The following is a 15,124-nucleotide window of genomic DNA, read 5'->3' on the forward strand; positions in this document are numbered from 1 at the left end:
TAGAACTGTATTTAACAAAGGTATCCCAACATGCATCTCTTTCACACACACACAAAAAAATCAAATGGAAAAAAAAAGATGAAGGACTTGTGATCAGAAAGTATATGCAAACAGGACAACATGTGGTAAAAGATAAAGGCTGGATTTAGAATGGTTAGTGGAGTAAAGTTCAAACTGGGAATGTGTGCTGGGGTAGGCACTGGGCATCTCTGCCACTGCTGCTGCTAAAGCCCTGCTAAAAGGCAGCTGACAGGGCTGGGTCTGAGCTCCCCTGTTGGGCCAGGCCATGGCAGAGTTTGTCTCTGTCTCTGTAACAAACACGAGCCTCACCTGCACTCTGGGTCCCTGAGGTGACCAAGGACAGACTCAGGAGTGGTGCTGAGCACAGCAGCTGTGCTGACACCCCACACTCACAATCAGCACTGCACACAGACAGAGGAGCTGCATCTTTGATGTGCCTGAAGTGCAGACCTTCCCCACAGTGCCACAAAACCTCCACAGCTCCATCAGTCAGGTCAGAATGAACTTGGCACTGAACTTCCCTGTACAAAGGGACTCAGATCCAGGCAAACTCTCTTCAGGACAGGAAGAGACAGGAGTGAGCTGGACAAGAGGCTGTGCCTGTGGATCAGCTGCTCCTGGTTTGGTGTCTGTCTGTCTGTCTGTGCAATCCCCTCCCTGCTCTGCAGCAGCACCCACAGCTCAGGCACTGCTGCTCCTCAGGCACTGGGCACTTCTGGCCTGGCTTCACAGGAGCACCTTGTGCCTGTGACGTGCTCTGCTCCTTGGGATGTGTCAGGCTTTGTTCTGATAAAGGCAGAAGAGAGTTCTGCCACTGTTTTTCAAGCACCACATTGCCTACGAGGAGAGAGAAATTTAAAAAACTCACTGATTTACCATGTTAAAAAAAGATGGCACATTTATTGCTACATAAATGTTATATACATAGTGTTTTCTGTTACATTGACAGAAATTTTTTGAACTTCTTGCTGCTGGTTGAAAGGTTTATCAGCAATACCTTGAAATTTGACACAGGGTACAAATCTGCAATAAACCAACAATGGAAACTGGAGAACAAGATGAGAAGCAATTCATCTCGGACAATTAGCTCTTACAATACTCCATAGGTACTACACGGTATGCTAGAACCCTACTATGGTCTTACAATGCTATTGTAAATTTCTGATATTAATGAACAGGTTATGGTAAATAACCCTACATTTTTACTACCTAATATAGTAAAATAAAGTAAGAAACTTTTTACTGAAAACTTTTTTTGATTTCAAAAATCTAGAAAGAGTAATATTTAGAATTCAAGAAATTTTCTTACAAGATTATTGTATAAAAGACTAGCTACAGTGAAAAATAAGCCAAATGTTTTTTTCTTTCTATTTTATGAAGGAAAGCTTCTGGGCATACTGCAAAGTCTAATATAGCCAAAAAGACAACAAGCTTAGAAGGAAAAAGGCCAGGCAGTGGCACGTGATCACTTTCACACGTCATAAGCAACAAATTCTGTTTAGCTGATAAACACTGAAATGAAGAACAAGGCCACAGATATAATCAGGTGTTATCTGATGATATATGCAAATTAAAGTAATAGAAATGAGTCCACTAATTCCACAAACTGTTTTGTTAGGAACCACCCAGAACATGAGCTTAAATTCATTAGTTTATTTTATCAATCCATCTTTTGTTCTTTCAAATTAAACGACTTCATAAAAATTATAGTTTTGTTCCTGTTTTGTGTGTGAACCAATTGCCAGTGATGAAAGATGCACTATATAAACAATAGCTCAGACAACCTTGGCTTAGGAGATTTCCTCCCATGGTCATTGCAGTGGAAGACAGTTTCCATGGAAGTTCAAAGGGATTTTAACCATTTCAACACATCTGTGACAGAGGAATACTTATGGACACTATTCTGGTGGAGAAACATTTAAAGGTTTAATGCTAATATGGCTTGGGACGGGGGTATTTGCATTTGATTCACACTATTTTTCTCCACTGACAAGCCATACAACATGACATGATAGTTAACAGGAAGGAAAAACTGGTGACCATTGCTCTTAAGATTCCATTACGTAATAAGCCCACCTGGCTGGTGGTTATATCATCACACTACCTGCCACGGTGAATTCAGGATTTTACTATTCACCAAAGTTACAGCCTGAAAAAAATCTCCTTTGTATTTTAATGCATTTTGTGCTTACATACAGCTAACACTTTACATGTACTATATGTAGTACTTACTGCTCGGAAAACAAAGCAACTCTAACAAAGTAGATTCTCCCCACCCAATTTACACTTCACGTTACAAGCTTTACTATGAAGCCTAGAAGCCTAAAAAGGTTTTGTTTATAATTAGAAAAAAAAAACGTTTGAGGAAAGTCTGAGGGAAAATAAAAATCACTTTTTAAATCCAAGAAACGTTATGGTCACAGTATTGCTCCAGCCTGCAGCCTTCACGAGGCCTCTGCGTGGCTTGAGGCACAGAGCTCAGTATCGAAGGGGAACTGTGACCATAACTGTTCAGATTACCAGAGATCAAAAATAACATAAAAAAAGCTATACCAAGGAATAGTTTCCTATTGCATGGAAAACACTAGTCATATGGCAAAAGGAGAGGAAAGGACAACAAAAGACTTTTCCCTTCCTTTTTTAAGACACTAATAGGTATGCTGGGAATGCTACGGGTCGACGGTTGTCACTGCTTTGTTCTCTGAATGTGAACAGCTTTAGTAAATGCTGGCATTCAGCTGAAATTTTATCAGCTTTTAACATGTTAACTTTTCCCTTTATATGTAGACCTTTACAGTTCCATAACAATAAATAAAATTTGTAGTTACAATGCATTTGTCAATTCAGTTTAGGCACAAGGCAACTTCCACAATGAGTGGAGAGATCACAACAGTCTCTGATTGTGCAGAAGCGACACACTGCTTGCAACAGAATGATATGTTCAGAGTATCTCATGGGCTGAAATTCTGTCTGAAGATCTTGTATCTTCACTCCTGATGCAGGTGTTGACCAGTAGCTTTGATCATAAGATTGCATTTGGGTTTCTTGCTTCAAGTGTTTTCTCCTGTCAGGTTTGTGTCTTCATATAATGTTAGTTGTCTGTGTCCTTGTGAAGAAAGGTCACCTTCTGTGTATCCTACCAATAATTCTGGAATTCTAGAAAGAAGTTTAGGAGAAGAAAGAGGTTATTAGGAAAAGAATAATTAAAAAGCTTAGTATCAACACTAGAGACCTAATTTGAACTGGATTGGGTAGCATTTTCAGTCATTTAGGTGCAAAAGAAAATTACACTGAGAGCCCCTGAAATCCCCTGTTCCAGAGATATCCATCTTGAACGTGATATATTGAAGAGATTAAAGAACCTTCTGCTGGGCCTCTCTGCATAAGGGAGAAAGAATAATCTGCACATCTCAGACCTTCAGTTTGTGTCTGACTTTGCTCTCCAAATCAAGCAGTGCCAAGTTCACTTCCTCCTGAAGGTAAATTGCCACGTTCCTGTACAGCCCTTTCTGTCAATGTTGCACTTCAGTCAACCCACAAAGTTACTGCTATTAAAAAAGCAAAGACACCAAACTTTTGAAAGTGGTTCTTTATATTTATATTGAAAGAACAGATAAGGTTGGCTGTAAATTAAAAATTATCTGACAATTCCAAAGTAGCCAATTACTCTGGTATGAAATAGAACAAATTAGAGAAATTCAAAGCATTAAGAATTAGAATATACACAACAAGAAACCTCCCAAACCATAAAATTCAGTAAAGTTCTGGATTAAAACAAGGACACTGAACCCAGTTTTTTATTTTTTTTTTTTGAAGTGGCGACAGATCTACTGGAATACTCTTTTTTTTTCCCTTTTAAAATCAAGGTTTCCCCACTATTTAGAAAACCAACCAACAACAAGAATAAACCCCAAAGACTGATATTCCTGTGGGGCCACCCCATGAGTGTGTTTCAATGAGATCTTACATACCGGGCTACTCTGCAAAGCTGCAAACACTACTTTCAAATTTTAACTATCTTTACCAATACAGACTGTGACTTGAGACAGTTGCCAGTCTCTGTTGGGCAAATGAGAGGAGTCAGAATGACTGGCCTTAAGCCAGAGAGCCAATCTCTCTGGGATGAGGAGTCCCTGAGACTGTATCAGCACTGGGAAACAATATGTGGATTTTTAAATCAACTAATGTGATATTCAGACCATTTAAAGATGTATAATTCATCTCTAATAAGCTTGGCTTATCTAGCAAGCTGTTCACTGTTCCTCTGATGTCATGCCAAGAAGGCCACCTGAGCCAAGAGATGTAGCCATTGGCAACAAGGCAAGAAAATAGAGACTGACGACAATTTATTGGGGTTTTATTATAAACCCAAACAAATCTGCAGCCTTCTGCTTCTGCTGAGAGATGTGAAAGCACAGACGAGTTCGGTGCTGCTGGCAGCTCAGGAAGTGAACCCCCATCTGCAGGTGTCCCCCACAAAGCAGCAGAGGTGTCCCCACGTACCTGGCTGGTGTTCACATATGACCCATAGGGTTGGTAGTTTCACTCAGGCCAGGGTGGCTTCCTGGGTGTGCTGTTGGTGGCTCTGCCGATACGGCAGAAACTTTTTCTTCTTCCCTTCTCTTAAGGCAGGCTGCTTTAGGGTTTAGGTTTCGTTCTGTAACAGAAGAATCAGAGTTCTTAATCTCCCATCCACTGACACCACGGGCAGTATCGATACAAGAGCCCTGGAGCAAAAATAGCTCTGCAGCTTCCCCCTTCAGCTGCTGACACCCCCTGCTCACCCACAGGTGTCCAAAGCTGCAGACAATCACTACTCAAAGTCCTGCCAGACAGCTCCTAAACTGGTATTTGAAAAACCCAAAGAGACAAAAAGCCAAGCCCAAACCTTTTCAGCAGCCTACATACGCCTTCAGAAACTTTTAAAAAGCATCTCCTTTATCAGCATAAGACACTTAAGTGCTAAATGAAAATTGTCTGCAGTTTGCAATATAATAAAATGGAATGCATCCATTTTGTTGGTAGGCTGAATTCTTACCAACCTTGCTGACATCACACCAGTTTTAGTAATGTTGCTGCCTCTTCCTCCCCAGTATGAGCCAGCTGTTAGGGCAGGGGAGGCAGCACACCCTGAATGGACACTTCTCATCAGCCTCAATCACCTTGTGCCCATCTTGGTTCAATCAAAAGACTGTGATGACAGTCACATAAGGCAGGAGCATTATTTTTTTTCCAAACCCTATTTCCTCTCACATTAAAGCCAATGCTTTATAATAACCAGCTGTGGGCCAGCTATCAAGGTATTTTCATCAGTGTGTTTCCACTTTCCCACTTAGCTTCAATAGATGTAGATTTGGATCTCATTTCCAAATAATGACAGTTTCTAAAAGTCAGCTGTTTCTGTTCTTCAAAATGGCTTTTCATGAATCAAATACAGAAGATGTCAATCACAGGGGTCCAAAAGACACACAAAAAACATGTAATATATTCCACTGTGGAATTTAATCAACATTTTAAGGTATTTTCTAGCTGTCAGTACATTCTGTTTTGCAGTTGGAGATGGCAGATACAATTATAACTGCAAGAAGTCTGCCAAAACTGAACAGACAGCACAAGCCCTTTTCTTGCACTGCACAGGCACCCCTCTAGTAACTGCAGTTTAGTGACCCCTGTGCATTTTAGCTCATCTGACAGAGACTATTTTGGATGGACTTGATAGTTCTGCTGTCACCAAAGTCATTATCAGCAGCCTCCTACTGCATTTCCTTAAGGATGAGCACTCCCTAAAGAGTCTACCGGAAAAAAACCCCAAACTGCTAACTTTCCTTAATCACAGTTTTCTTTGTCTAAATGTGGCTTGCCTTGAAGTTTTAAAGATTTAATTACGTGGAAACTTTGAAAGGAAGTTAATTTACAGTGATTTAGGAAATGGAGATAAAAACCCCTGGCCTCCACTGAAAGCTTAAATCTGAAATGGTTCATTTTGAATAGCACCAATCACAAAATGAGAAGCTTCTTTACCAGCAGAGAGAGGAAATTGTTTATGCAATTACACAAAGCACTGTGCAAGCTCCTGTGGGTGTCACACAAAGCTCTGGTCAGTCACCCACAGGAACAGGTGCAGAGGGGGACGGGAAGACAAACGGGAGCCAGGGCCTCTCTCCAGGAGCTCGGGAATGGAGGAAGGGAAGTTCTCATTTACACTGCCTGCACACTGGGGCCAGCTGAGCTGTAGCACTAAAGTTTTCTACCACTGACACCAGGGCTGGAAGTCCTCTGACCGAGGCAGAATGATTTTGTTAAGATGGAGCTTCCTGTGAACTCCAGAATGTGTGAGAGCAGGGAGATGCTTTTTTAAACACCAAAACCCATGCCTGATTAATGTGACTTCAAAATGCTCTGACTTCATAATGCTCAACCTTATCTTCTAGACCAGGGCAACCATTTTCAGACCAGAACAGGGCCTGAGTTCTAACTCTCAAAAATGCTAAACTGGGTTTTACAACAGCCCCAGCTACTGTCTCATCTGCAGTTGCTCCATGCCTTGAAAGAGCTCTGGCTGGAGACAGTGTGTTCCTTTACTGACAACTGGATCAGTAAAAGTGCCTGAAAACACAGCATCTCATCCTTACGGCATGAAGTACCCAAGTCTGTGTTAAGTTAGTTATTTAGCCTCTTTCAATAAACTTCTAAGTTTTGCTTGAATCTTCTGTGCAAAATGCAAGCAACAAATGACAAAAAGGAAGTAAAAATGAGGTTTGCAAAATGAGAACATGCTATCACTTGGTGGCATCAGTTATACAAAGATGTAGTGCACTGAACAATACAACCACTGACATTCCACATCTCAGACTTTTCACTTGACACACTTCCATCAGTGAGACACCAAGGAAGATGGCTGCTAACGAGTCCCAGACAGCAAAACACGAGCAGACTCATTGGGAAGTGCCACCTCCACAGAACGAGACTATTTCTGTTGGAAGGGACTCCCAGCCACCATCCAGTCTGACTCAGGGCTGACCAAAAGTTAGAGCAAGGTGCCCCAGAACTTCAACATGTCTTAGGCAAAAATAAACATGGAGATTTAAAGTCAACTGTGGCTTCACCAACTCAGGAGAACAGAAGAGTTGAAGAACCAAACGTAATCCCTAGAATCACCTCTCCTTATGAGAACGAATGGCAAAAAGTAGCTTTCCTTCTGCACCTACAGCAAGTCTATTGTTTCTGCCTTGGAAAAATTTGAAGGAACCAGAGAAAGAAGATTCATGCAAACCCAGCTCTGATTCAATTAGAGTACAAGCTTCCTCCCTCCCCAGTACATGTTTAATGCAAAATCTTATGAAAACACAAATAAACACACTGCATTTTAATATTTCAATTATGCAGAGTTCAGTCTAAAACAGATCTCTTATTGTTGCTACTACAAAACAAGTGCTTGTTACAATTTAAAGCAAGATGCATCACTATTTGAATAAAAGAATTTACCTTGAAAACTTAAATGAAGACTACTTGAACAGGAAAATGAAAGGTCCAATTATAAACCTTATACTCACTCTGTTCCCTCTTTGCTTTTTCTAAAGAACTTCAGCATCATTACAGAACAGCAAACCCCCTTTCAGCAGCTCATGCATTTGGCTGAGCAGGTTTCAGGAGCCCCACACTGCTGCCACAGGGCTGGCCCAGCCCACAGGCACTGACCTCTGACTTGCTGCTCCAGGCTGAGGATCACAGCCACGGCCTGGTGCAGGATCAGCAGCTTGGTCTGCGGCTTCTCGCTCTTCAGGTGCAGCTGGCACATGCGGCCCAGCTCCTTGAAGGCCTCGTTGATGTCGCGCACGCGCAGGCGCTCCCGGGCGTTGTTGGCCATCCTCCGCTCCTTCTCCCGCTCGATCTTCTGCTCGGGGTTCAAATCCTCGTCCTCGTTAGTACTGCTGCAACAAAGGAAACGTAACGGGCTATTGAAATAACACTGGTGCTTCATCCTGCTGCTGACTCCAAACAGATAATGAATAAAATAATTTCCAATGAAGTTTTTGCTATTTTCCAATGCATCAGCTTATATAAAGACACACTCAAGGAATTTTCATTTCATGTGCTGATTTAGGAGTTTTACTTTAGGTAAAGACCACACTGGCAAATTCTAGAACTATTTTTTCTTCTACTACTCTGTAGAGCTAAACAGTTATATTTAGAATTCCTGAACTGCCTCAAATGATATCAAGTTGCAAACCTTTTTTAATACAGGTTCATCCAATTTAGTCTAAAACTGTGCAAAACCTCTGTTCTACTAAAACTAACACACTAAATGCCATTGAACATGTCTTAATACAGATTATGCTGCCTGTGGTAGCAAAATTCTGATTGTTTACTGTTACCTCAAATTTCAATGCTTGTATCAGGCCTGTCAGGCAGATCCTGAAGCATTTCCCCAGTATCAGCTCCAGCTCTGCATCTGTGGCTTGGGAGGGGACAAAGTGTTTCAAGAGGATATTTAGCCACAGTGTTTCACCTCAGGCTCCAGGTCAGGAGCTGGAGCTCTCCACCGCCACAGACTCACATCTGGAAGGGCAGCCCTGGCCCAGGTCCAAAGTATCAGGAATTTCTGACATTGTCCCATCCTCTGTGCTGGGCAGAGCCCTCAATCTTTTGCTGCTTACATGTACAGGCAGACATTAGGCATGGCACTAGCGTAAGGGAATGCACACTTGAGAGATGATTTTCCCAGCACATCCTCTACCTTGTATTTAAATATATACAGATACTATACACTTTTTCTCCCTTTCAGCTGCCCACTGGTGTATGCAGTGCAGTAACACAAAAGCCTTGCAATAAATTTACCAAATGTAAGGACAACGTGCTACTGAGCATTATCAAAGCACAGATTCCCCACGTTATGTCAGCAACACACCTTGTTCTGCCTCTGGAGGAGACCTTGATATCCTTCTGGGAGGATTCATCATCTGATTTCATGTCATCTGATGAGGGTGGTTCATGGATGTTTTCATCCTTCTCCTTATGTTCAGACTTGATTTCTGTTGGACCTATAGCCACAGACTGGCTCTGTAAGCCACCCGACAGTGCTGCAAGCAAGCAGAGAGCAGAGAGAGAGTCACAGCACTGAAACTGTGCCCAGGACCTCAGCAGAGAATGGCACTGAGGGGCCAGGGCCGAGACAACAGGAAGAACTAACAGAAACAAGAAATCCTGCTAACACTGCTGCACTTGGACATGTGTCATGGGTTATAAAGCAATCACAGCTCACAGAGCAGCTTGATTGGTAACAGCTTAGTCTAAGGAAAACACTGTTTGAGACAAAAGGACATTGAGTGAAGTAAGGAAATCTGCACCTGATGTCTGGGCTGCAAACTGAAGGGCAAAGCTGCACTGACATCGAGGCTTGCGTTTAGGCTGAATGTGCAACACCCCCTAAATGGTGCTAGCATGCCAATAAAAGGAGCTGACTTCTGTTTTCTGCAGTTTACTTCTTCAGCTAAAAATGGAAGGAACTGTAAACACGGGTGTGGAATGACCTCCTTCCCTTGGCTGTGCTGAACTCTGCTCTCAGCCCACTCCACAGCTCTCCTGGCAAACTGGGAAATGGCTGCAGCTCTGCAAGGGCATCGCGGCCCCTTAGGCTGCAGGAACGTGGCTGTAATGTAGCCTTCTCTTGAAATTATATTGGGATAGTTGAGGGATGCCCTCAAAATTGTTGCAGGAGTCCCTAACAGTGGTGGTATATCAGACCTGTTATTATTTTTTATTTTTCAACATTATCTATGCCCCTATCCCTTGCACTGATGACATTTTACCAAGATCTACAGCCTCACTGGCTCTGAACCACTGCAGACTCTGTCCAGCATTTAAGCCTGGAAAGTTACCTCTGTAGCTGTCTTGTGTTTTATGATTTAGTTCTGTGCTCTGAGCAGACACTGTACTGGGAAGAACTGAATGGTTGCTGTTGAGGCTGACACCTTCTTCCCGGTGAGTCCCAACCTAAAGCAAGGCAAAGCAAAGATTTCACATTAAAGATGTGATTCGAAGAAATAGTCCAAAAACAGAAGTTTAAAACACTGGAAGTATTTGAAACACTGGAAGTATTTGCTGGATTAGAGACCCAACTTTAGATTCTTGCTGAATAAAGGAAAGATTTAGTTGGTAGATGTTGTTATACTGAAACACTTGATTAGACTTACTGGACTGGGCTGTGTCTCAAGCAGTGACCAATCCTGTTTGGAATAAAATAATCCAGGTATCTAACTATTCTTACGACCTATTTTTTCATCTATTCCTAATATATCATGATTTAATTTCTGAGCAGCAAGCATTGAGATGAAGAGTCTTGAAAAATCCTAATTTTGCATAAACTTGAATAAATGATACTTATGTGAGACAGCTTTGAGTGTGCATACCTAACCTGAAGAGGCAACTTGTTAAAAAACTGCTGCTCAATACAGAATACTGTCATCAACTTCTATTAAAAAAATATTTGGTAGAGAAAAAAGGGGTAAGGATACACTGCCTGTATTTAAATAATTTCCATTTAAAGCTTTTGATTTCTAAAGGCACAAAAGTTCTTAAACACCTATAATATAACCAACATAATACAATTAAACAGTTAAAAATGAACAAAGACGAGGGATTCTACTATTATTTGTATAGTTACAAAAACTGGCTACAGATGAAGCTTTTTATTGGAACAGTAGCAAACATGTCAACTGGAAGATTAAGCCTTTAATTAAATAGGTTTATTGCCTGGAGTTACACATGAGAACCACTGTTTTTCAATAAATCCTTCAATCCTAGTAAACTGCTGAGCTTTGAATCCCTCTTGAGTAATTAATGCAGCTTTTACCTTTCATGTCTTAGTATGGGTTTTACCCAGAGAGAGATAAATACCCTTATGCAAGTTTATCCTTTGTTTAATATACACTTGTTCCTGTAAGCTAACGCACAGGAACAAAAAAAGAAAGGGGGAACCCCCCCTCCCCAACAACCCACAACTAATATCAGGTCATTCCGGGCTGCTATTTGTATCCATTGTTCTGCAGAAAATCTCCTCTTGTATACTGTGCAATATCTGTTGCTATTTCAAGTATATTTTATCTTCCTCTGCGTGTAATAGGCTTTGTTTGGGAGAAGTTCTACTCTGGTACAGTCGGCCCTGCAAGCTCCTGCAGGAGTCATGAACTCGCTGGGAGGAAGGAGCTGCCCTGGGTCTTTCAGCCTCAGAAACCACACTCTTTACAACTGGAACATGAAATGAAGCTCACTCTCACACCGAATTTTTCAAAACTGAGTATTTTCCTAATTCTGCCTTGCAGGTTGTGTGTTTTATTTTCTTCTTCTGGTCATGCTTAGTCCTAACACTTGAGGGTGCTTTTATTCAAGCTACAGACTATTAATTGTTTCAGGGCCAGGTTTGTTCCAAAATCTACTTCTTAAAAAAGGCAGAAATTTCTTAAAGCTGTGTACAAACACAGCAGCTGTCAGAACCCTGGCAACTTTCAAATCTAGAGCTAATCTAAAGGCAAGAGATTAGCAAATCAGTTCTGATAAAGGCAGAGACTAGATGAGAAATAAAACCTGAATTCAAGACCATGTTCCAAAGCTTTGAAACCAAGATGTACAAATTAAAAGCATACAATTTAGATTAACAGGATTTACACAGAAATTTTAAGAGCTAGAATGTTACCAAACTGACCATAACAGTGATTTTTATCTGTGATCTATGATATACCAGAAAATCCAATCTGGCAAACAAAAAAACCCAAACAACATGCCTTGCTGAAAGTCACCGCATCCCAGACGGAGGCCAAAAGCTCTGTTTGCTACAGTTACAACTGATCGGTGGCTACTTCAAGCTACCCAAGATTCAAGTATCTTAAACGCCGAGCTGGAAAATTTGGTTTGCTTTCCTTTCCTTGGACTCGCACTGCATAGAGAAAGGGCTCTCCCATCTGCATTTCAATGGAGCACAACTCGGGCTTCCTTTAAGTCTTCTGAAAGGCGTCCGGGGCCATTAGCTCCGCGGCGCTCAGAACAAACGAGCTCTCGACGTGTTTTATCGCTATTATTTGTAAGCGATTCCCAGTCAGGCGCTTTCCTAGCGCCAAGGGCCGGCTCCGGGGGCAGGAGCTGCCGGCGGTCCCGCGGTGCCCCGGTGCGGGGATCGCGGCGCTGCGGCGGCTCCCGAGCGCTCCCCATTTCCATACAGCTGCCCCGGCCCGGCCGGCAGCGCGGGCTGTGCGGGCACCGGCCCGCGGACCCGCGGCAGCTCATCCCCAGAGCAAACCAACTCGGAGCGAATTCATTCTCTCCGCCGCTAATCCAGCCTTGTTTCCACCGCCTCCTCCCTCTCCTCCCTAGCAAAGCTCCAAGCTTCCCAGGCACACAAAATGGGAGACAAACGGAAGGCCGGGCTCTGCCACACCGCAGGCAAGCAGAGCACACATACAGAGTGCGGGAGAACACAGCGGTGAGGAGCGACCGGCGCGGGCACCGAGCTTGGGATGGGCTGTGAGCAGTAACCAGGACAAACACCGTGCTAGGGATCTGCTCTGAGCCTGAGTGAACAGCACTTGGGATCTGCTGTGAGCAGTGATCACCGAGCTTGGGATGGGCTGTGAGCAGTAACCAGGACAAACACCGTGCTAGGGATCTGCTCTGAGCCTGAGTGAACAGCACTTGGGATCTGCTGTGAGCAGTGATCACCGAGCTTGGGATGGGCTGTGAGCAGTAACCAGGACAAACACCGTGCTAGGGATCTGCTCTGAGCCTGAGTGAACAGCACTTGGGATCTGCTGTGAGCAGTGATCAGGGCAAACAGCACTCGGGATGGGCTGTGAGCAGTGATCAGGACAGGCACTGCACTTGGGATGGGCTGTGAGCAGTAACCAGGGCAAACAGCACTCGGGATGGGCTGTGAGCAGTGATCAGGGATCTCTTGTGCAGCACCCGCTCGGTACCAACGCATTCCCATCACTGCCCTTTGCCTGCTTCCTCCACACAATGCCAACCCAACAGAGGTCTGGCATCCAGTGCCATCACAAATAACTTACCCCTCAGTAACCCCAGGTTGAGTAAAACAATAGTACTGTCACAACACTGTACATTGTTGTAATTTACCAGGTCAACTGTATTCATTTCTATGCATTTCAAGACTTGCACACAGGACAATCTGCAGCCCCACTGACACTTGCAAACTTAAAAAACTCCAAACCTGAGGGCAGAACATATTTCGGTTGATTTAAGTGGTAACATTTGGGATCTGAAACCAGAAAACCAGTTAAGTATTTTAGGCAACTAAATAAAAACTAGACAAATCATGGGCAGTGATAACACACAACTGCATGTAGGAGAACCGAGAGTGACACGTGGGGAAAGGACATCTCTGTCCTGTTAATATTGGTTCTGCATCTCACACTTTAGTCTGATTATTCATTCTGAGCACTTAGCACGGAAAGCTTTTGAGAACTGGAAAACAAAAATACCACTCTTGGTCTGAGTCTTTGAACTTTTCAAGCCCTACTAGCTGGTCAGTTTGGCTATGGTCATTAGAACCATTTTAGTCAAGGTGTGCATAATTAAGGCAAAGAAAAGGGCTTTGTAATCAAGAATTTTACACTTCAGACAGCACAGAGTTGTTCAGTGGCAGCACAATCTCCACAGGGAAACAGCAACTCTGGAAGGGCCTGAGCAAGAGCAGAGGTTGGTGCTGGCAAAGCTGCTTAACTGGCCTTTCATGCTTCTGCTGGAGCAGGCACTGGGCACAAAGAGGGAGATCACCAATTTTCTTAGATTCCTGTTATACCTGAAAAAACCCTCTGACTTAGAGATTGAGTTTCATCCTTAACTGAGTTTCCAGGCCTTTTATTTATTTATTTTTAATCAGTTCAGGCTGTTCTTTTTCCATTGTATTGCAATGACAAATAAAAAGCAGCTTGAATAAGAACAAAAAGTATTACTTCTTAACTTTTCAATAATACATGAAATAAAATACAAATCAACTTCAAAGGCCAGTTAGCAAATATTTGATGAGTTTGAGATATTAAAAATCTATTTGAATAAGTCTAATGGCCAGCCCAGCTAAAAAGAAAACAAGACCATTCAGAGCAAGCAGGAAATGAAGTCAACTAGAGTTGTAAAATAAATCTGGCTCAAAAATTAAGCAAATGTTAAAATAAAACCATGCCTGGTTACACTAATTACATAAAAAGGAGTTAAATTACTCATTTCCTAGCTCCTTCTGCCAAGATCATCATCTTCAAGGGAAATTAAATTTACTTTTTTTTCTACTTTTTTTTAAAGAGCAAAAATGTTTTGTGCAAAGATCCCACCCTCCTTCAACAAGGAAGTTTCATTTAGTGCTGAATTCCAACGAACATTTCTTGACCCTATGTCAAACAAAACTTCAAAAATAGGTAATCACCGTTATCAATGTTGACATTTCTCACTATGTTAGCCCAATACTCATTATTTTCTTAAAATTTACTGGATGTCATCTCAAGTAAAGCAGTATTTAAATCTGGAATGAAGGCTGGATCTTACAGTTCAGGTCGTGTGTCAAATGCTCTGCTCTCCTACTTACTATTTAAAAAGAACACTATAGTAAATAAGAGTTTGAACTGAACTGGTTATTGAAGAAGAATTACCCCTGGTACCTGGGGGGCATTACTGCAATGCAGTCATCACCAATAAAGCCCTCAGCCTGCAGCACAGCCAGATGTGGCAGCCCCTGCCCTGCACCTATTTCAGGACTCCATCCTCAGCCAGGCCGAGCTCCTGCAATTGCCAGTGATGTCAAAGGGCGCTCTTTGGGGACTGGGCAAGACCACAACTGGATGCCTTCTGTTGGAGCCAATTATTCTGATGTAACAAAATTAAGGTTAATCCAAGACATTCTTTAGCTGACTCATTTTACAAGCCAAACTGATCTGCAAGCTTGTTCCACCAAGTGAGGATGAAATGTACAGGCAAATTGTTTTTTTTGATTTCTTAATTTAAATTTATTTCTAACAGACAAGCTTCTGTCAGTCAAATAATCAGATGATAAATTAGGTCCGTATTACATTTAAGTTACACAACTACATTAAACTAGAGAAGA

The 15,124-nt window shown here is 42.4% G+C and overlaps 1 protein-coding gene across 10 annotated transcripts in view; it reads right to left on the minus strand.

Moving 5' to 3' along the window:
* Positions 1–892: 892 nt before the first annotated feature.
* The window catches only part of TCF12 (transcription factor 12), a 160,771-nt gene continuing 146,539 nt past the window's right edge, over positions 893–15,124 (minus strand). For 7 of the 10 annotated variants that reach the window (XM_058033676.1, XM_058033677.1, XM_058033674.1 and 4 more), the window contains 5 exons: positions 9,900–10,014; positions 8,930–9,101; positions 7,720–7,952; positions 4,525–4,678; positions 893–3,177 (listed from right to left, as the gene is read on the minus strand). In XM_058033676.1, the coding sequence (XP_057889659.1) occupies positions 4,536–4,678; positions 7,720–7,952; positions 8,930–9,101; positions 9,900–10,014 (663 nt within the window). In that variant the 3' untranslated portion in view covers positions 893–3,177; positions 4,525–4,535. The remainder of the gene's footprint in view (positions 3,178–4,524; positions 4,679–7,719; positions 7,953–8,929; positions 9,102–9,899; positions 10,015–15,124) is intronic. The other 3 variants (XM_058033678.1, XM_058033675.1, XM_058033681.1) reach the window with 1 other exon arrangement.

The sequence above is a fragment of the Melospiza georgiana genome, chromosome 13 (genome assembly GCF_028018845.1).
Source record: "Melospiza georgiana isolate bMelGeo1 chromosome 13, bMelGeo1.pri, whole genome shotgun sequence".
NCBI lineage: Eukaryota > Metazoa > Chordata > Aves > Passeriformes > Passerellidae > Melospiza > Melospiza georgiana.